Source organism: Melospiza melodia, chromosome 1 (genome assembly GCF_035770615.1).
Source record: "Melospiza melodia melodia isolate bMelMel2 chromosome 1, bMelMel2.pri, whole genome shotgun sequence".
Taxonomy (NCBI): Eukaryota; Metazoa; Chordata; class Aves; order Passeriformes; family Passerellidae; genus Melospiza; species Melospiza melodia.
This window is the reverse complement of record NC_086194.1, coordinates 5,811,171-5,831,957: the sequence shown is the minus strand read 5'-3', so window position 1 is coordinate 5,831,957 and position 20,787 is coordinate 5,811,171. Positions and strand designations below refer to the sequence as shown.

Below are 20,787 nucleotides of genomic sequence, written 5' to 3'. Positions count from 1 at the left end.
TATTAATAACCTCTTTAAAAATGCAATAATTTGGAGTAAAATTTTAATTGATTTGTAGTTTATGGAACATGTAACTGTTGAAGAGCCCAAGCTGTTAATGCAGCCTGGATTAAATGACTAAAATCACATGAAATATTGCTCTGAATGACCAAAAAAGGAAAGCAATTATCTGGAAATAAGGATGTATATCATACTGCCACAATAAGAAAGAATGATGTTTTTAAGAATATTGCAGAAACCAAAATTAAGAGTGTCAGAGGCGAACCAGAAGGATTTGGAAGATTATTCATTTCTAAGGGCACATTTTCTAACTCCCATGCTTATATTCATAGTTTTATCTCCCAAATGACTGGGGCCTCCTTAGAAGATTTTCTTGTGGTCTTTCATTACATAAAGAGGGTTTATAAGAAAGATGGAGGGAGACTTTTTATCAGGGTTTTAGACTGAAAGAGAGTAGGTTCATATTTGGCATAAGATATTTTTCTAAAAAGATGGCGATGCCCTGGCACAAGGTACCCAGAGAAGCTGTGGCTGCCCCTGGATCCCTGGAAATATCCAAGGCCAGGTTAGAAGGAGCTTGGAGCAGCCTGGGATAGTGGGAGGTGTCCCTGCCATGGCAGGGGGTGGAACTGGATGGTCTTTAAAGTCCCTTCCAACCCAACCCAACCCAACCCAACCCAACCCAGTCTTTGATTCTGTACATGGCAAGGGAACAATCTTCCCTAAAATAGTATCACCTTTACTCAGAGTTTCTGCAGAAGGTAAAATTCACCCTAGATGGTATTTATCATTTCTTACACCAACAAACAATTCACTTAGGGTACCAAATGAACTTTGGCATCTGATCTCCTGCATTGGTGGAGTTCTGGCTCCGTTTCAGGGTGGCCTTTCCAGAGAGAAGGACATCACTGATGCTTGTATATATTCTGACCAACAATTAACTGCTCTTACAATAAACAAATACTTCTTCCTGGCACACAACTGGCAAAGATGAGTCACACCACATTTAGGTATGAATGTGTTTAATGCAATCTCCTGGGAGGATGTGATACCAGGGCTGTTCAGTGTACCCCCAAATCCATGAGAATGATGCGTGTGGCTCAGTACTGCTCCTCAATGCATCCTGAACATCTTGGGAAGCTGGCACTGAACAGGCTGGAGCTGGGAAACACCATCCTACCAGTGCCATGTAGTCAGCTCCTCAGCTGGGGTTGTTCATATGCTGTGGAAGTGGTTAAAATAATTTTAGCCAAATGAATCCATTTATTTTCATTAATTCTTTTATAATTGTTAGATCTATTTTTTTTGTTTGAAAGAATAGAGCTTCTGGGTTCTAAAGGCACAGAGCTGTTGACTTTTCTGGTATAACACAGATTCACTGCGCATCTACATTAAAATCTGAGGGAGTATTAGTCAAAACTAATTAAAGGTGCTACCATTTCAGGAATGGCTAGGGAGAAGTTAAGGGAATACCACAGATGAAACTAAAAGTTACTATAAATATTATTTATTTGCATCAGTCTTCAGACAATATTAACTGAAAACAAAGTCTTGTTATTAGGTGTAATTTACCATCCATAGTAAAAGAGAAATTCTGTCCAAAAAGCTCACAATCTGAAGCGATGGAAAAGACAGGAGAAGAAAGCAACATAAGACATAAGAATATAACTGCTACCGGGGACAAGCGGCATTGAAGAGAGAAGAAAACTTGCTGCAGGTTGCAAACAAGTGCACAGCAGGTCCCGCTCAATCACTGGATTCTTTTCCAGCTCAAATCAATGTGGAGGGAAAAGCTCACCTGAGCCTTGCCAGAACCTGCCAAACCCAACAGTGATCACAGAGCTGCAACCTTGCAACTAAAAACATAAAAAGCATCTTGAAGATGTTAGTGTCCATAAGAAATTAAAATGTCTGGGGTAATTTATGACTACACCTAGTATGTGACAAAGGGGAACACAACAGGCCTTAGACAGCAAAGCCCATCAGCTGGATACATCTCCAAAGTAAATGTACAAAGGACAAAAAAGTAGTATTTGGGCATGTGTTTTTCTGAGAAGTATAAGGACATGAAGATAAAGGAATTTATAAGGAAAATGTGGTGAGATGAGAAACCACAAGAACACATCTGCACATGTAGTTCCATGAGAAGTAGAATTTGTGATTACATTCTCAGGTTTATATTAACCCCAGACCCAAGTATTTCAACCCAGATTTCCTAATTACCTACATTACTCATAATTTGGTTTCTCCTAACCTTTGCAGGAGAGAGAAGGCTGGTTCTCCCATCAGAGAAACACAGGCAGGAAGGAGAAAGGCTCCTACCTCCACAGGGACACATCCATGGCCATGGATGATGTTCATCACCTCAAACAAGGACACCTCTGATGGGGTTCCATGTGGAACTCCCTCTTGGTTTCTGGTGTCTAAGGGAGTGGCTGAAGTGATATTACCAATTTCCAGCCAGGGTTATTTGTATTTCTCTTCTCTGCCACATTGTCAAGAATGAACTTGAACACAAAACTCAACTGTTAGGAGAAGTTTGAGGAAAGTATGCAATCAACACAAATTTTTATGGAGTGACTGATGGAACAGCTGCCTTCACGTCACTGCCAGAGGAAACTGGGTTAAAAAAAATAATCCTCACAGGCAAAACATAAACAAGGTTTTTCTCTGCTCAGTATGACTTCTGTAAGACTAAGAGTTGTATTTATTATTTCATTAAACTTCAGTAACATGATAACGTACATGCCATGGTTTATTCTGTAAATCGATCATATGGGAAGTCCACTACACTGTGGAATATCTGTGGATCATGCAGGGTCTATGTTTGTGGCACATCTGTCCCCAAACATAAAAAAAGATTTTAAAAATCATCAGCAATTTGGTAAACAGGTTTATAATGATAATAGCAATTAGGAATTGAATAAATTTTAGCTCCTTTCCATTCCTCAATTTATACTCATATTGACATTCATTTTCTGTTCTCCAGTAGATCCATTGGTGCTTGGACTTCTCCCTGCTTCCTGTACAGGGGAAATATCAGCTGAGGTTGCCTGTCACTGCTGTGAACGTGTCACAGCACCCAGGTACTGTGGGACACACTTTGCAGCGAGATGCCATCGATCAAACAGATACAAAACCTTTCTCTGAATAGGAAAATATTGAAGAAAACTGAACACAGCAGAGCCAAAGGCCATGATTCTCAGCTGCCATAATCAACAGGCCTGGTTTCATAGAGAGGCTGCCTCTCCTGACATGTATTTATAATATCATCATCTGTGAAAATTTAAAACTATCCTTAACAGCTTTGTCACCAATTAACTACTTAAAGTCTGGCGATTGTTGATTGCCCATTATTTCTCCATTCTCAACCACAAGATTGCCACTACTCTCTCTTGTGACACTGTCATACGACGGAGGGATGGACACTGAGGACGACGTTTCAGACCTCTTAGGACCCCTGCCATAGTTTGCACGCAGCATAGATGCAATGAGTCCTTCTTTTTCTGGAGCATCATCTCCCAGAGTGTCAGAGCTGCCAGTTCTGTGCTGGTACAGGTAGGAAGCCTGTTTGAGGGAGCGCTGGAGCAGGTGGCTCCTGTAGGCACGCTGGATCACCGTGGCCGACGCTTCCTCTTGCCTGTGGCTGAGCGTAGTGGATATTGGCTCATAGGATTGTTTTGATGGATTGGCAGCCATGAATTTCTCCTCCATATGTACTTTCAGAGTATCCAGCTCTCCAGAATCTCCCAACACCCTCTTGGTGAAAGCAAACAAGATATCCAAGCAGTGTATTTTGTCCCCACTGACCACAGGCAGGTCCATTGCTGTGAGTTCAACTTTGTTTGGTTTTGGTACACGCAAGGGCTTGGGCAGAGCATCTGCAAAGTCTGAAAGTGCAGAGAAAGTTATGAACTGAGTTACTTCAGGATCAAACTTCTCCCAGATTTCATAAAAGATATCAAAGTCATCTTCCCCTAAAGGCTCTGCACTTTCCTCAGTGGCTGCATTGAAGTTCTCCATAATAACGGCTATGTACATGTTTACAACAATGAGAAAAGATATAATGATGTAACTTACAAAATAAATAATACCTATGGCAGGTTTACCACATTCACCCACTTCATCCTTTATTGTTGGATCACAATATGGTGGCCCAGTGTTTAAAATGGGGTCGAGAAGACCATCCCAGCCAGCTGACGTGGTGATTTGGAAGAGACAGAGCATGCTGTTAGCAAAGGTTTGGAAGTTGAACATGTCATCAATGCCACCTTCCATCTTCACATAGCCAAAATTAGCCATGCCAAAAATGGCATAAATGAACATGACCAGGAACAGCAAGAGGCCAATGTTGAACAGAGCAGGAAGGGACATCATTAAGGCAAAGAGCAGAGTTCGAATTCCTTTGGCTCCCCGGATGAGTCTCAGGATCCGGCCAATCCGAGCCAAACGAATGACTCTGAAGAGTGTGGGTGGTAAGAAATGTTCAAAGGCTTTGCCAATGTTGGAAAGCAGTAAGGCTGAAAAGGAGAAGATAACAACTCATTAGGATATAATATTTTTCCTTGTCAAGACGCTGGAATGATAATATATTCACAGCTCAAAAAATATCTGATGTGTGTTTGCTAAGCCCCACCAGAATAAGTTTTAGGAGAAGCTGAATTGAAATAATGGTTGTTTAAATCAGCAATTATGAGCTACATTCTAGATTATGAGAACATTCTAGAATTATGAGAACAGTCCCTGTTGCACAGAAGATGACAAGAAACTTTCTGTGCACAACTTTAAATATCTGTATCAGTTGACACTTGATGACTGATGGTTTTCTTTGACTCTGGTTGCATGAATACTTCAGCAGATTCAAGTTACCTTCTACATTTGTCTTCAAATACTGACACTACAAAGCTAAACTAAGAAAACAAGATATAATGCAATGTCAAAGTAATTTAAATATAGGAATGATATGTAGAAGCAAACAGAGTGATGAACACAGAAGATGTGCATGCCACTCTACAATGGTTTTTGGTTTGTTCAGGGACAGAGCTACACACGGATGTTGTTTTTTCTTTGTTTGAATGAAATAAAGGACACCTAGTAACATTAGAAGAGGATTGTCTTTTCTAAGTGCAGCTGTTTTGAATAATTTTTTCTGTGTTTACAATCCAGAAACCTAATTTCTCAAGGAAGAGCCATAATCTTACTGGACTCTTACTTACCCTAGACACGAGTCATAGTAAAGAACTGAAATATCCTTCTTGCCCTAAATGCCTCTTGCTAGGGCAGTACTAGCCCTGGGAATAGTTAAATTGGCAAGAAGCTCAAATTTGCAACAGAGCCTTTTTACCCCATTCTTCCACTGCAATCTCTGCATGTAAAAACTAATACATTTTTTGTGATCTTTTCTATTGTGTTACAAAGTGAGAACCCTTATTGTCAGTCAGCAATACCTGAATTCTACAGGCTATAATCTAATTCCAGTCTTCCCACTCTACATATTCTAGTATTCCCATTTTTCTATATATTTCAGTCATCTGTCAAAAACACAGATAACAAAACCCAATAATTGATCTGAGTATTTCTTAGCTGGTACTAAATCTGTGACAATGGAAATTATCATGTAATATGATACTGCTATGATGAGTTATTCATTCTGTATTTCAGATGAGAAAAAAAAAACCCTAAAGAACCATTATAAAATATATACACACTTTAACTAAAGGAATTGTTTTGAATCTCATTTAATATTATTTAATATAATCTTGAGAGGGCTTGTTTATTTTTTCCTTCAGACCTTATAGTATTATGACTTACAATTCAATGATTATTTGATGTTAATAAATTTTACATAATTTTTTTTCTTTCTAAAAATAATAATAATTTACATAGTAAAGAATTTTCAAGACAGTTTTACTTACCAACAAGTGACATAATAACAACAACTAAATCAAATATGTTCCAGGCATTTGAGAAATAGTACTGCCTCAGAGCCAGCAATTTCAGCACACATTCTGCAGTGAAGATGGTAACAAAGAGTATATTGATTTTGCTGAGGACGTTTGTCTTTGTTTCACTTTGCTCATACGTTTCCACCATCATTGTGACCATATTGAGGCAGATGAGACCCATGATGACAACATCAAACATCTGGGATGTTACAATGTTGAAAAGGAAACCTTGGTATCTGTTCTAGAAAGCAAAAAGAATATTTCTGACATCAGTTATGAAAATAAGGAGTACCCATCCATACATGTTTCTAACATTACCAATTTTTATGTCACAAAGTCACTCAGCTGCAATGAAGTTGGAGAAATTGGAGAAAGGCAGAGTATTACAATGACATTAAAAATCCCTTCCCATCCTGAAGTTTTATCACTTCCAAGAATATAAAACCCAATAATATTTATGCAGAGAACTTAATAAATATTTAACCTGTAAAATAATTCAGTCCACTTGTTGGTGTGGAACTGACTTTAGAGAACTGTGCGAGTATCAATGTAAAGACAATTAGACTATTTTATATGTAATATATAAATATATTGTACTTTCCAGTGAATTAAATTGCATTTTTGCAATGCATTTTCCCAGTGAGGAATTCTGTTTACCAAGGGTCTTGGAATGGGTTTTTGAGGTTTCTTGGATCCCAACTTTTTCATCGCATTGTAGTATTTTTTCTGTTCTTCTGTCATGAAGATATCTTCCCCACCTAAGTATACAAAGAAATGTCACTGTTATCTGGTGAAGAGCAAAACTACTGTAATTAAAATGTCTAAAATTCTGGAAACTGACATTCCTTCCTTTTTTACATCTTGCTGTTACTGGCTCTTATTAAATATCATGTAACTGTGTCCAAAAACTCAGTGGCACAAACTAGCCATTCACGGAGTAGAAGTCTTGGTGTGAAACTGAGCTCACCCAAAAGGCATGCAAACAAAAAACATGGACAGGATGAAATCTTTCCCTGGGCTTGCTGAAAATCCAAATTTTTCCCTGGGCTTTCATGCTGGGCTTGCTGAATATCCAAATCACTCATCAGAGCATCTGTAGCAGACCACATTCTAAATAATGAGTCTCTGGTCATGTTGAGTTCCCCAAAAGGAGTGAAATTTTAAGAAGCTTTTAAATGTTTGGGGAAGATCTAGGTGTTCAGGTTACAAGGAATAAGAAAGGAGAAAGTTATTTCTTGTAATTTAATTATTAATGCTCTGGTAAATGCCAATAGAAGATTTAGATTCCGTGTATAGGACCTTGTTCTGTAAAGCACAACCAATACACTTATCTTTTTCTTTTGCTGGTTGAAGTTGTCAATGATTACACCAACAAAGAGGTTCAGGGTGAAAAAAGACCCAAAGATGATGAAGTTCACAAAGTAGAGATACATATAGAGATTATACTCCATTTCTGGCTGATCATCTTTCTGCAAGAATGAGAAGCAGCTTGAGAAATAACAATACAGCAACAAGGGCCCAATTGAGAATAATCTTCATGTTGAAGCTCCTCTCAAAAATTGATTCCAGGAGAAACTAAGATTTACGGACTTTCTGCTAATTGTAACAAAAGTGGTATAATTTAAAAATACCAATAGTGCACAACACAAAATTTTGTTTGAATATTTTGACATGATTTCCACAGGCATTGCAGAAGCACCATTGCAGTTCCTTCCAATTAGAACAGGAGCTGTAAATTTTTCAGTACATGAAAAATCAAACCAACAATTTAGAAGTCAAATTCCAAGCTCTTGCCATTAAAATTCTTGGCCTAGATATGTTGTTGCTTTTTTTTATCTTCTTAACAAAAAACTTCTGTGATGGCTATTATTAATAAAATCAAAATTGGGAGAAGAAAAAATAACTTTTCAAATTGAAGAACAAAGAAGAAAAACATTTAAACACACAAAACCTTATCAATATATGAAAATACTATTATTAGTATTTTCATATTTTATATATTATTTTATATTTTCATATATAATATTGCTAATATTATAATATGAAAATACTTTAAAAATTGTTTCATTCCTTTGAACTCCAGATTAAATTAAGGCATCCTCTACATTTCAATTTCTTTCCTTACTAAGTCATACCACTTTGTTCTGTTTAAGTGGGTGGATCTAGAGCTGAAACACTTTCCCCGTTGCAACAGAGGAGCTTTAGGATACGATAAGTCATTTGCAGATTAAATGTTTACATCACCTGACAGAAAATAATTACTCGGAGTACTTATCACTGACAAACAGCAGATGTGGAAGTGTAAAATGAATACTGCATTTGCAGAAAGCAGCAACACTCTCAAAAAATATGGCTTGAATGAAATGACCGACCTCTCGTGAATCTACTGCTGCATACATGATGTCCATCCAACCCTTAAATGTTGCCTGGAATGAGAGATTATGGAAAATGTGTTGAACTTTGACCTTGAAAGTCTTCACATAATTTGCAGTATCAGAATGACACTGACTGCAGCAAGAGCCTTTGCTATGTTCACAGGCACAAAGCACCCAGCTCTGGCTGCTGTGAGTGGCATTCTCAGCCTCATAGGATATGAAAGCTCTCAATGGGGAGACAGAACACTTTATCCTAGGACTCTGACAGAGCAAACCTTCATCAGCATGGCACTAAGGCCATGAGATCCTCATGGCTGAATAAATCCATATTTTTACAGAAAAGGTCACTATTTGCCCCAGAATTCCTTCTGAGATGGACTCCAGGATCATGGAACTGCTGGAGGCTGCAAGAGCACTTGCCCACCAGATGTTCCTTTATCACCTGGAAAGTCAGGGCAGGGTCTTTTCTGTCCCCATTTTCCCATTTGTGTGCATGAACTGCCAGCTACAAGGGGGAGCAAGCTGCAGGACATCCCACTCCCTGCATCACCTTCAGACATGAATTAGGAATTAACAAAAGGTCAAGCCCATCTGACAAGGGCTGGCTACTGAGGACAAGCAGCACTTACCACCTGAAGAAGAGCCAGGTAGCCAGAGCCAACATTATCAAAATTGACTTTAACATTGACCCAGAATATTTCCCCAGTGCCGTTATACATCAAACAGTCTGTTTTGTTCGTGATGTTGACCACAAATTTGGAATTTTCATCTGTCATATTGACACATTTCCCAAACTTCCCAGCAAAGAGGTTCACTCCCATGATGCTGAAGATGAGCCAGAAGATGAGGCAGACAAGCAGAACATTCATGATGGAAGGGATGGCTCCCAGGAGGGCATTGACCACCACCTTGGATGAAAAGGGAGAGGAAAAATATGCTTCAGAAAAATGGATAAGCCCAGGTATCTGTAAGCAGTCACTTAGTCATCTCTGCAAACAGAAACCTGATGTTTTCTATGTAAATGGTCACAGTCACGCTGGTCACAGCTGTCAGGGGGACCCTGAACAATATCTTTAGTATCTTTTAAGTTTTCAAAGCAATAGTTGATATTTCTTGGTCTGCTGTGAGGTCTTACCACTACTAAAATACAAGTCCACTCTTTTTTTTTCCCTTATTTTTGGAATAGGACATGGTCCATTTGACTCTTTGTTTTAGACTTTATTAACATAAAACTTCTGAAGTATTCATCCGTGAGCACTCGTGCAGAGGACCATATTTAAGACTGTCAAAAGTAGTTCCTAAAAGGATCAGTAATAATTCTCCACTAGTAATTTGCTTCATTTATTTTTAGTGGATTATGGTTGTGTTTGGGGTTTATAAACATAAGCCAGGTACATTTCCTATGCTAGGTGCTGTACAGCCACAGAAAAGTGTCCATGCAGATTTTAAATGTATGCTAAGACATAACAGATGGCTTTGAAAAAATTGGGTAAGGAAATGGTGGGAATATTTCTTTGAGTTTCACGGTGAAGGCAGTGAACTCATCTGTGAGGTAGCAAAGAAAGACTTGATGGACAAGCAGAAAAATTCAAAAGCTTTGTAAAGGTTTTTTGGAGACTGTCCCACACACATTCTTCATAACAAACATAAAGTTTATGACATTACCTGTTTCAATATCAAAATTTACTCCAGACATGGAAATTTGGATACATTCTGCTAATTAATTTAATGACATTTCTCTCTGTCTTCACAGTGTCAAGATTGCAACCACAGAGTTTTCAGTTTTATTCTTCCCCAGTAAAAAATAATAAATAAATGTGCTCTTGTGATGGGAAAAGAAAATCTAATGTTCTACAGGAAAACACTTTTGTTTTCTGAAAGAACTTTATTTGAAACAATAATTTGAGCAAAGTACTTTTTAATAGGCTACAGTTTTGTAAATCAATGCAGTAAAATCTTTCAAAGTTGAAGTGACTCTTTCCTCTGAGTTAGCTTGCTATCAGATTTCAAAAATTATAATTGTGCTCACAGTTCTTATTCTCTATTTTATTTTTATCTATCTCAGTAAGAGAGGAACACAAGAATGTCTGAGCAGCAATGGAACAAAGTTCCACCTAGGCCAGTTCTAATTTAAACAGCACTTGGATCAATCACTCCAGGAAAGTCTATAAGGAATGCCCAAGCACGGAAGAGCACCAAGGGTCTCTTAAAAAATGTAGTTTATAGTTCCTAAGCTGAGCTCAGGGTGAGCATGTGAACTTGACACAGTGATGAGTCACAAACCTGTTATGTGCAAAACCTTTGGTTTGCAATCAGTCTTACCCTCATTCCCTCAAACCGGGACAGTGCTCTCAGGGGTCTCAGAGCTCGCAGAGTCCTGAGAGATTTCATGGGCGCAAAGTTACTGGCAAAGAGGTTTATCAAAGAGACCTGAGTGGGAAGACAAAGGAAATGCGTTAACAACATCCTGTCATCTGTTTCCTTTATTTCTGTTAAAAAAAAAAAAAAAACCCAACCAGCAAACAAAACCATGTTTTCGGTGCCTGGACTACAATATCCTGACACCATTGCTACAGGGGTTAAGGTCTGAAATTTACACCCAGAAAATATTCAGGGATTCTGCTGCTAATGCTGTGTAGGAACAGCAAGGGCAGAACTTACATTTACAATAAGGAAATCCAGCCAGCACCAGGCATTGGTGAAATATTTCTTGAAGCCATAAGCCACCCACTTCAGGAGCATCTCCAGAATAAAGATGAAAGTGAACAGTTCATCAAGAAATGCCAGTATCTCTTTAATTCTTTTTCTCTTATTTATATGGATGTCTTCAAATGCCTGAAATCATAATATATGTAGGTAAGTTACAAAAATCAGAAATTAACATTTAAAGTCAAGCAACAGTGAGACCCTTTCATCATTCAGTTTGTTTTAATACAGCTCTTAACACCATTTGTTACTCAAATCTATGCCAGCTGATAAAAGTGTAATTTGCCCTGTGCCTTCTCTTTCCTTTTCTCTATATAAAACAGCCCTGTGGATACATCCCTCCTGCACAATGAAATCCTGGGAGGACAGGATAAAAATATATACATATTTTTAGAAATTTATATAATAAAATTTATATATTGAAGAGAACAAAGCTTTTTTTTCCCCAAGTATTAAGAGTCACTTGTTTGTTTTAATGGTATAAAATCTCCTTAATATTTCACAATTGTGACATAACTTCCTCAGAAAAATCCAGCATACAGCCAGAAGAGAAATAGCTTTTGAGATTCATGAATTCTTAGCTTAGTTCATGCTCTCTTATAATTTTTAATAACATCAATAATAGATTTGCAATAATTAAAATGATGAGTGAATGACTGCTATTTGAAGACTCTTCCCTCTTTATGAGTTAAAAAAAATTCAGTTTTTTGTTGGTAAAAACAACTTCTCTGGGTGCAAATTAAAGCAAAAACCCCTTCATGAATACATGAAACTGTGCTGCACCAACCAGGGCTCCACTGCTCAGAAGAATCATGAACACGATAAAGGACTCAAACCAAGAATGTTCCACAATCTGGTAGCAGGTTTTTCTCAGATTCAACCAGGTTTCTCCTCCAAACTTTGCAGCCCTATCCAGGCAACAACGGAAGTACCGAGCACAACCTGAAAGTGAGAGACAGCAATGAGTGCATGGAAGGAAGGCAGGTGAAGGTAAAGGCATGGCCAGGAAACTTCTGGGGATAGGACAAAGGCAATGGTCACAGTTACTGCATCCTTGTTGTTGGTTTTCCCTGTTTTACCAAGAGAAAAAAAAAATGGGATACATCTAGTTTAATTTGCCTTGTAGCTCTGATACAATAGGTAGAGCCCCATTGGACAACTTTTCATTATTTCAATATTGTATTTGCAGGGAATGCCCTGACAAAGGCAGCAATGATGCATCTGACTCCATGTTCTCAGAAGGCTAATTTATTACTTTTTGACACTATATTATATTAAAGAATGCTATACTATACTATACCGTACTAAAGAATACAGAAAAGCTACTTACAGAAGGCTAAAAAGATAAAAATTAAAACTCCTGACTCTTTCCAGAGTCCTGACACAGCTTGGCCCCAGTTGGCCAGAGAGTCAAAACAACTCACAGCAGAATCCAATCAGACAATCCCCTTTGGATAAACAATCTCCAAGCACATTCCACATGAGCACAACACAGGAGAAGCAAATGAGATAAGAATTGTTTTCCTTTTCTCTGAGGCTTTTCAGCTTCCCAGGAGAAAAATCCTGGGTGAAGGAATTTTTTCAGAGAATGTGAATGCCACATTTCAAGACATTTCTGAGACACTGGACAGGCTCTCACTGACCTGCTGTTGGGGCACACAAAACTTCAAGGCCATGGGAGAAGTTTTGATGTTACAAAAGTCCTTCTCAGTTTCTGCACACTCTTTGAAAAGCAGAGATGAGATGCTGCAACCCCAGCATAGAAAGCCACCAAATTTGTCAGGATTGTTGTGAAAGCCAGCGTTGTTACATATTAGAATAGGAAGAAATCATAAAAGCACTGAACACATCCTAGAACAACTTGCAAAGCTAGGTGTTGTCTGATGATTCGAAAAGAGTCCTCAGGTTATTGGATGATATTTAAGGTCCTTTCCAACCCAAGTCATTCTGTGATTCTCTAATCACCACCCTATAGAAATTCAATTTATCTTAGCAGCTTCTCTTGCTTATTTCACTCCTTTGTTTGAGATTGCTCATGAAATGTTATTCAAGGAATACTTTTACTGCTGCAATGTATTAATAAACCTGATGTGCCAGGTTACCATTGCCACATGAAACCTGATCCCACACACTTCTCTTATGTTAAACCCCCAGAGTGACTTGGTTGTGTCAAGTTGAGTGAAATTCATCTCACCTCAAAATCCTGTTTTTCAAAATGGGGTCTATGCCATTGCCTATGTCCCACTTGGAAGCAATTGGCTTTTAGAGGAAAGGGTTTTATTTTTCAGGTGTCTCAGTCTCTGTGTTGACGAGATAGGAACAACTATTTATCTTTTTTTACATATAACTAAAATTACCTGAAAATAATCTGATCCTATAGGCTCAGCAACACTAGGGAAACAAGCTGAGTTTTCATTCAACTCTAGTGAAACTATGAGAGTCTTACCTTCTGGAAAACATTGTTCTGGAGTCTTGAAGTCTTCATAAAATTCTGGAATCTGTTTTAAAAGATCTTCAGGATTTGTCAGATCCACTGTGCTGACTTCAGAAGAGCTGACACCGTCCAACTACCAAGCACAGTAATATCAGTTATTGATTCTTTCTAATTCGGGTCCAAATTAATAAATTAATCCATGTACAAATAAAACTCAAAATTAAAGTTTTGGTATGTACTAATATTACAAATATTGTTGGTAATGGAATAAACTTTTTGATTTTAAAAGATATAAGCTTAGAAGTGCCAACAGGTCCACTCAAATAGAGTCCCAAGCTCTATAATTACAATATCTATCTACATGAACCAGATGTAATTGCCTAAAATCAGCTGGGAAACTGAAGAGCTTTTAAATTGCATATTAGTGAATATAGTTCTCAAAAGAGGAGAAATTACCTGGGTTAAAACCATGAAATCATGGAAAGATGCCTTCACACAGGAGACCCAGATAAATAAATCAGTTCTCATGCCAGGAACTGAGCACCCATGATAATATTTAGGAAGCAGAAATTGGAATCACACCCTGTATTCTTCAGTAGGCTTTTTGCCATCCCATTAAACCAAAGACAATACTATGAGTCAGCAGTTTGCTAGCAATTGTTTACTTTATGCTTTTATTCTTTCATGCTGGTAAATAATATTGGTTTTTACTTCTTTACTTCTTTACTACCATAATGCTGGTTTTTACTTCGTTGAATGTATTCTACATTCAAAATTATTTTACAATCACTGTAAACTGGTAACAATGATCTTTAATGACACAGAGAGAAACTCATTTCAAGCATTATGCTTCTTGAATCCAAGATACTTAGGACATAGGCAGACATGATGGAATTTCCCACATGAAAATTTATCTCTCTTGAATTCTTCTTTTTTTTTAATACTCCTTTTTTGTGCAGTCAAAATTTAATGAATGGAAGGTATCAGGGAGTATTTTATAAATTATTCATAATTACTACCAAAGTTACATCATAGTTTTCCCATTTCTGGATGCTCTCTTTCCTATACTATATATATTTTTTTTCTTTTAAAATAAATACCTAGAAAACCTTTGATTTTGCTCACAGAATTCCATTTCCAGTATTGCCTCTTGTCCTGCCAGACCAGGTACTGCAAGTTCAGAGCTGCTTCTGGCACTAAACTTCTCTCTGGTATATCCCTGAACAGAAATATGCCTGTGTTTGACCTGTATTGGAAAATCAACATCACTGAAAAAAAAAAAATTGTTACCTCTTTATCCTCTGGTGATGAGAGTTCACTCTTCCTGTCCTTTCCTAGATAAAGCACACTGAATTCTTCAGAGGAAAATCCTGATCCTTTGCTGGAGCTGCCTGAATTTTTTGCTCTGTCTCCCCTTTGCCTCAGGTGATTTTCTTCCTGAAATGAATCTGTGGATTAGAGGGGCTTTCTTTTGCCTTTTTAGGGAGTGCACAAATCAGAGGGGAAAAAACAATAAGCTATAGATTTCATTTAAAGTGGGAATCTCCAGAGAAGAGTTATAAGAAAGGATCATTTTGAGTCTCTGATTTTACCTAAGGATAGAACTTTTCCCCAGCAGAGCAAATGAAGGCATTTTAGTGACCTATTCAAAACTTAAATGAGAATTCTTACATAGGAATTAAGAGGTAAATTTAATTTGAGAAATTGTGATACCAGAGTGACAACTGTGATTGAAACAGATCTGAAAAATTCACGGAGCACAAAGAAATAGGGTAAATATATGATGTAGTATCAAAAATTTGTCCTTAGTAGAGCCACTCCATACTTAATCCCGTCCACTTCTAATAATTACTACATACTACACACAGCCAGGAAAAATACAAAGTAAAGATCAGAGATATCAATTCATATTCTGAATCCATGATAATGTTCTGTATGCAGAACATGTATTTTGGCTCTTTCATGCAAATAATACCAAAACAGTTGACATTATGCATAAATATTTACATTAAAAAATACAAGTTCACCAAGGACTGCCATAATTACCTGTGTGCACCACAGCACGTCAGCGAGAATTCCTGAAAAAATTTTCTTTTAAAACCATGAAAGAATCTTGATTTTAAAAGCCTCCAAGTGATGATTTACCCTTGCTGTAAATATTTTTTATTTTTGATTCCAGTTCAGAACTTTATAGTTTTCTGGAAATGGATCAACATCTCCCACCCTGTTCTGCTAGAGACTCTTCTCCCGCCCATCCCTCCCTTCATCTCTCTCCACATTTCTGCTGTTCCAACACAAATGAAGACACCCATTACCTGCTTGCTGCATTCTGTGTCAGTAAATGTGCTCAGTTTATCATCATCTTCGAAACCCTCACTTGTATTCTCTGCCTCAGCAATAGGGACACAAACAAATACATTGGGGTTCCTAACAAAATCTTCAAGACCTGGGCATTTGTCCCTGTTTTTCTCAACCCATTCATTATTGTAATTCTCTTTACAAGTCTTTGGCTCTTCCCTCTTGAACCCCAGTGAGTTCTGTGCAGTCAATTTGATTTTCTTCTTGTGCACTTTCTTTATGTGCCTGAGCTTCCTGCAGCAGGCATCCCACGTCGCGCTCTTGACAAGGTGGAATGCCTTGCGGATCCGAGCGAAGGCGATCCGGAGATTGTTCATCTCTCCATCATCCTCTGTTGTCTGGAGACTGTCAGCACTGAAAGAACTCAGCAGCAGTGCAATGAAAAGGTTGAGAACCTGAAAGCAATTGAAACAATAATAATTAAAAAAAAAAAAAATTTAAGTCTGGAGATTAGCATTGGAAAATCTGAATTTTAACTTTGAAGAACACAGACGCTACCAAAGTTCTGTCTCTCCTGAGCAAACCAAAACCAGGTGATAAGGAAATGGCACCAACTGATCACATTGTGATTGATGAAATCAACATATCTATCTGAAATTTCAATGTTCCCATTCCTCTCTTCTCAAAAAAATGTAATTTAAACTACAAGAGAAAACAGAACTGTATGACAAATGCATTATTTGGTGGAAGCAACTTTTCAAAGGTTAAAGCAGTAACATTGACTCATGTCCTGTGAGTTTAGTAATTGTCTCTTGATTCTTTAAATTAGAATTAAATCAGGCCCCTGTGGAGTTACTTCCAAAATTCTGTAAGATCAGATTCAGGCCCAGAAACTTCCTAAAATCTGCCACATTATCACAAAAATCTAAACCAAGAGAGGCTCGAATTTTTCATTTTTAAGTACCTTCATATAAAGAAATTTTTAAACCTCCATTTTTTTTTTTTGGTTGTTTGCTTTTAAGGGAATGTGAGAATTTCATTTTTTCACTAATATTTTGGTTACTAATAGGACCTGTGTATCTTAATTTTTGTCGTGGCAGATAACACTCCCGAGCCATCCAAGGACCACAGGCGGTGGAGAATACCAGCTCTCCAGAGATCAATTCATCTCATCTGTCTTACTTATTGACTTTAGGCTGGAATAAATCTCGGTCCCATATACCCCTCTCTGCTTCCTTGGATCATAAGAAAGCCTGGACAAAAAGTGGGGGCTAAACACTTCATTGCTTGACAGTTAACATTAAATTGTGATATAAATCTCACTCACAGCATTTCATCACTGACATCAATCCTTGCACTGTGGAACAGACAGGACATTAAATACATATTTAGGATTCAGCCACAGAGCAGAGATTTCCCACAAAGGTCTGCCTAGAGTTAAATATGTTCAGAATTCCTTTTACAATTAAGAGAAGCTTGGCATATGAATAAAGGACATGAGGAACAAAATTACCAAAAGAAGACATTTATGATTTGGGCATCAAGAAAGGACAGCTTAGAACCAAGGAAGGCAGGCTGTCCCTTGTGTCCCAGCATAGTGGGTTGAGGCTGTGTAGGTTATGCATTGCAAGATCTAGCTCTTGGATATAAATGTATCTTGAGATTCCTAAAAATAATCCTGATTTCTGTGGTAGCACTGTAGATTCTGCCATTTGCTGATAAAGCATTCAGTTCTTGCATGAGGTCTTAATAAAATAAATAAAATTGATTTAGAGAGGGACTTAAGCACTTGGCCTAATTAATTCAAGCAGGTGAGCCATCAGCCTCACTGATTATTTACATCCAAATCCCAAGACAGGGAGGAATTTAGCTGCCTGTGGTGTATTTACTGCAAAGGTGCTTCTTGTCAATTGCCACATGGAAAGATCAAGTGGTGCTGTGAGCAAAGCTCACAAAATGGGAAAATACAGACAGTGGCCCAAAGGTGAAAGGAAAAAGAGGATTTCACAGACTATAACATACATAAGTAACTTTTCCACCAGTTTTTAGGCAAGCTACCTTTTTTTTTAAGAACAACCCCATTAACTGGAGTCCACCACAGACAGGATGAAGAGAAGAACACATTGTGAAACTTACCACTAAATTTCCTATCACCATGACCAGCAAAAAGAAAACAAGACACATTGATTGTGGCTTAGCAACCACCATGCAGTCCCACATGGTCTCAATCCATTCTCCACACAGAATTCGGAAAACGACGAGGAATGAATGGAAAAAGTCCATCATGTGCCAGCGTGGCTTGCCGTCTTTGTTTATTTTATTGCAGTTGTCCGAATAACTCTTCCCAAAAAGTTGCACCCCTACTACAGCAAAAATGAAAATGATGATTCCCAGGACGAGGGTCAGATTACTCAGTGCTCCCAGAGAGTTACAAATTATTTTAATTAGAGTGTTTAAAGTTGGCCAGGACTTTGCCAGTTTGAAGACCCTCAGCTGCATAGCAACATAAAACATAGAGTTAGACATCAGTAGAGATAACTCATCTTTGCACCATGCAAATCCTGCAACAACTAAATTACTGATATTCTGAACTATTCCAGCAATGCAACATTCGTGGTACATTAATACTTTTAAAAAGTATTTATAGATATTTTTTTCTCTTGGCTGGGCAACACTGCAAACATAAACTAATCACCTCGTAAAGGACCAAACTAACTTGAGACCCTGATAAATGCAGGCAGGTGTCCATGCAATTCTCTTGATGTAGATTATGGTGCCTAATTTACATGTAAAACAAAGGACCAAAAGCTCAGGGACTGCTGCTGTAGCACTTTGAAAAGAGTTTATATTTTGATCAATGAATTTAAATCAGTCCCTGGTATATGAAGTGGATACCTTAACATAATTTCACATCTCTCTTTAAACATTGTTTATTTCTGTTTGTACTCTGACACTTTTCTCCTAATTTCCTGTGCTAGTATTTAATTAGTTGTGTCAGTGTTATAACACATCCATTCTGGAATATTTTTTCCTTTGAATATTTCTCAGTGAATTCAAAAGAAATATACTTTTTAAACTCCAACTCTAACGTCACAAGGAGTTTGAGTGTGTTTCCTAAAGCCAAGTTGAGGAAGTAAAAATAATGAGGATTAAAAAATTAATAATTTCTTGCCTCCTAACTGCAGAAGTATTCTGTATTAAATTCACAAGATAAAGTTTTATACAACTGAGCATGCGTGAAGCATTACCAGTCTGAAGGATCGTAAAACTGACAGGGTTCCTCCTTTTCTCCTTTCTTTCTTGCTTTTGTGTTTGGGGAAACTCAATTCAATTAAACTCAGTGTGACAATGACACTGTCAAAAATATTCCAGGGCTGCTGAAAATAGTAATAGGGATCTAGAGCGACGATTTTTAAGATCATTTCTGCAGTGAAGATTCCTGTAAAAACCTGTGACAAGGAAACAGTAGCATCAGCCTGAAAGTAGCCATGAATTATCTCATCTCTAGGTCACCTTCCCTCAAATAGCATTCATGGACAGGTTAATAAACCCCATGTTTATGAAGTGCTAATGCACTTTTAATTAAAATGGGAGGATTTTTTTTCTGCCTTCTCAGGAGCACGACAAACTGCATAAAAAATCTGGGAATTGTCTGTATTAGAAACAAAGTTTATTAATGCTGGGTTTGCTAATTTTCAATTTTTACTTTCACTTTTTATGTTTCAAGTGAAAACACATATCAGCCAATTAACTAATTCTATAAAAAGCCACATAGCTGAGAATTTGCTTACCAAGTTTCCTATTTTAAGCATGTATTTAAAAGTAGGTGACATATTATTGTGCTCCAGTGCCATGAACAAAGTGTTCATCACAATGCAAACCGTGATGGTGAGATCAAAAAAAGGATCCTTTATGAAAGCAGCCACTTTTTCCTTGATTCTCAACCAAAATGGGCAACAGTCCCAAATTAGATACTTTAAAGCAAAGTTCTTCAGCCGTGGTGGGCATTTCTGCTGAGCTTCTTCACGTTCTAAACGAAAAAGAAAATCCTTCTATCATTATTTAGCACTGAGCAAGATGGTGAAATAACAACTTCAAGCACTCAAAAGAACAGAGAAGGAAAAGGAAGTCTCTCATCTCTCACAGAGCTTCCTTGCACTTTTTACCATTTATGTGTTTCTTACATCAGCTGATAAACATGAAAATAAAAATTCAGAGAAAATGCCAAATTCTTTTGTGAGCACTTCCTTCAAAAGCCTTTGGAAAGGGTTTTCTTTGTTTCAGACTAGTACTACAGCCATCTGGCAATGCAGATATTTGTGATGCAGGGCCCTCACCACAGCTTTTCATGCTCTTGCAGGACAACAGAGCAGCTTCAGCTCTTCCCACCTTGTCCTCATAGGGTGTCTGGCACAACAGCTGTGTCACACCCAACAACTTTCTGTCTCCCTTGACCCTCAAGGCAGCTTAAAGAATCAGTGGTAGACATGGGAATTCTGACTCTGGAAAACCCAAATTGCCTGAAATTTGGCCTTTGGCCTTTTCTATGGGAAAGGTCACACCCATAATTTCCATCTAATGAAAGCTGAACAGATCTCCATTTTCCTCAAGCAGAACTTGGGACAGAAGCTGTTTCATCTTTGTCATTTTCATCTTTTTAATCAAATCTAAATCTCATAGCTTTTCTTTCTTCTCCATTAATATTAATTAGCCCTTCAAAATACTTTTGACCCAGCTTAAGCCCTGTGCAAATTCATTGACTGACTGGAACTAGCTTTAAGTACAAGCACAGTAGGAATTACTCATCTGGTTTTCAGAGACCTGGAAGCTTTTCAGAAATAGATGAGCTGGGTCTGACTCATATCCTTTTCTTAATTGGCCCTGTCCTTATTTCTTCTCTCTGTTTAATTTTCATTTCTTCTCCCCCAGGCTCAATACCTACATCTGCACCCTACACCATTTATTCCACTTTGACTCAATCCTCACTCCAGGTCTAGCTCTTGTCTTCCTCTAGAACTACAAGTCCTGT

General features: G+C 37.8%; 1 protein-coding gene across 1 annotated transcript in view; it reads right to left on the bottom strand.

Annotated features, from left to right (window-relative positions):
- Nucleotides 1-3,321: 3,321 nt before the first annotated feature.
- The window catches only part of LOC134430315 (sodium channel protein type 5 subunit alpha-like), a 33,859-nt gene continuing 16,393 nt past the window's right edge, over nt 3,322-20,787 (bottom strand). The window contains exons 13-27 of the mRNA XM_063177951.1: nt 19,550-19,788; nt 19,007-19,207; nt 17,895-18,251; nt 15,776-16,213; nt 14,751-14,897; nt 13,473-13,593; nt 11,814-11,968; nt 10,982-11,155; nt 10,643-10,750; nt 8,950-9,228; nt 8,318-8,371; nt 7,273-7,414; nt 6,603-6,703; nt 5,916-6,186; nt 3,322-4,520 (exon numbers count right to left, since the gene is read on the bottom strand). Of these exons, the coding sequence (XP_063034021.1) occupies nt 3,322-4,520; nt 5,916-6,186; nt 6,603-6,703; nt 7,273-7,414; nt 8,318-8,371; nt 8,950-9,228; nt 10,643-10,750; nt 10,982-11,155; nt 11,814-11,968; nt 13,473-13,593; nt 14,751-14,897; nt 15,776-16,213; nt 17,895-18,251; nt 19,007-19,207; nt 19,550-19,788 (3,986 nt within the window). The remainder of the gene's footprint in view (nt 4,521-5,915; nt 6,187-6,602; nt 6,704-7,272; nt 7,415-8,317; nt 8,372-8,949; nt 9,229-10,642; nt 10,751-10,981; nt 11,156-11,813; nt 11,969-13,472; nt 13,594-14,750; nt 14,898-15,775; nt 16,214-17,894; nt 18,252-19,006; nt 19,208-19,549; nt 19,789-20,787) is intronic.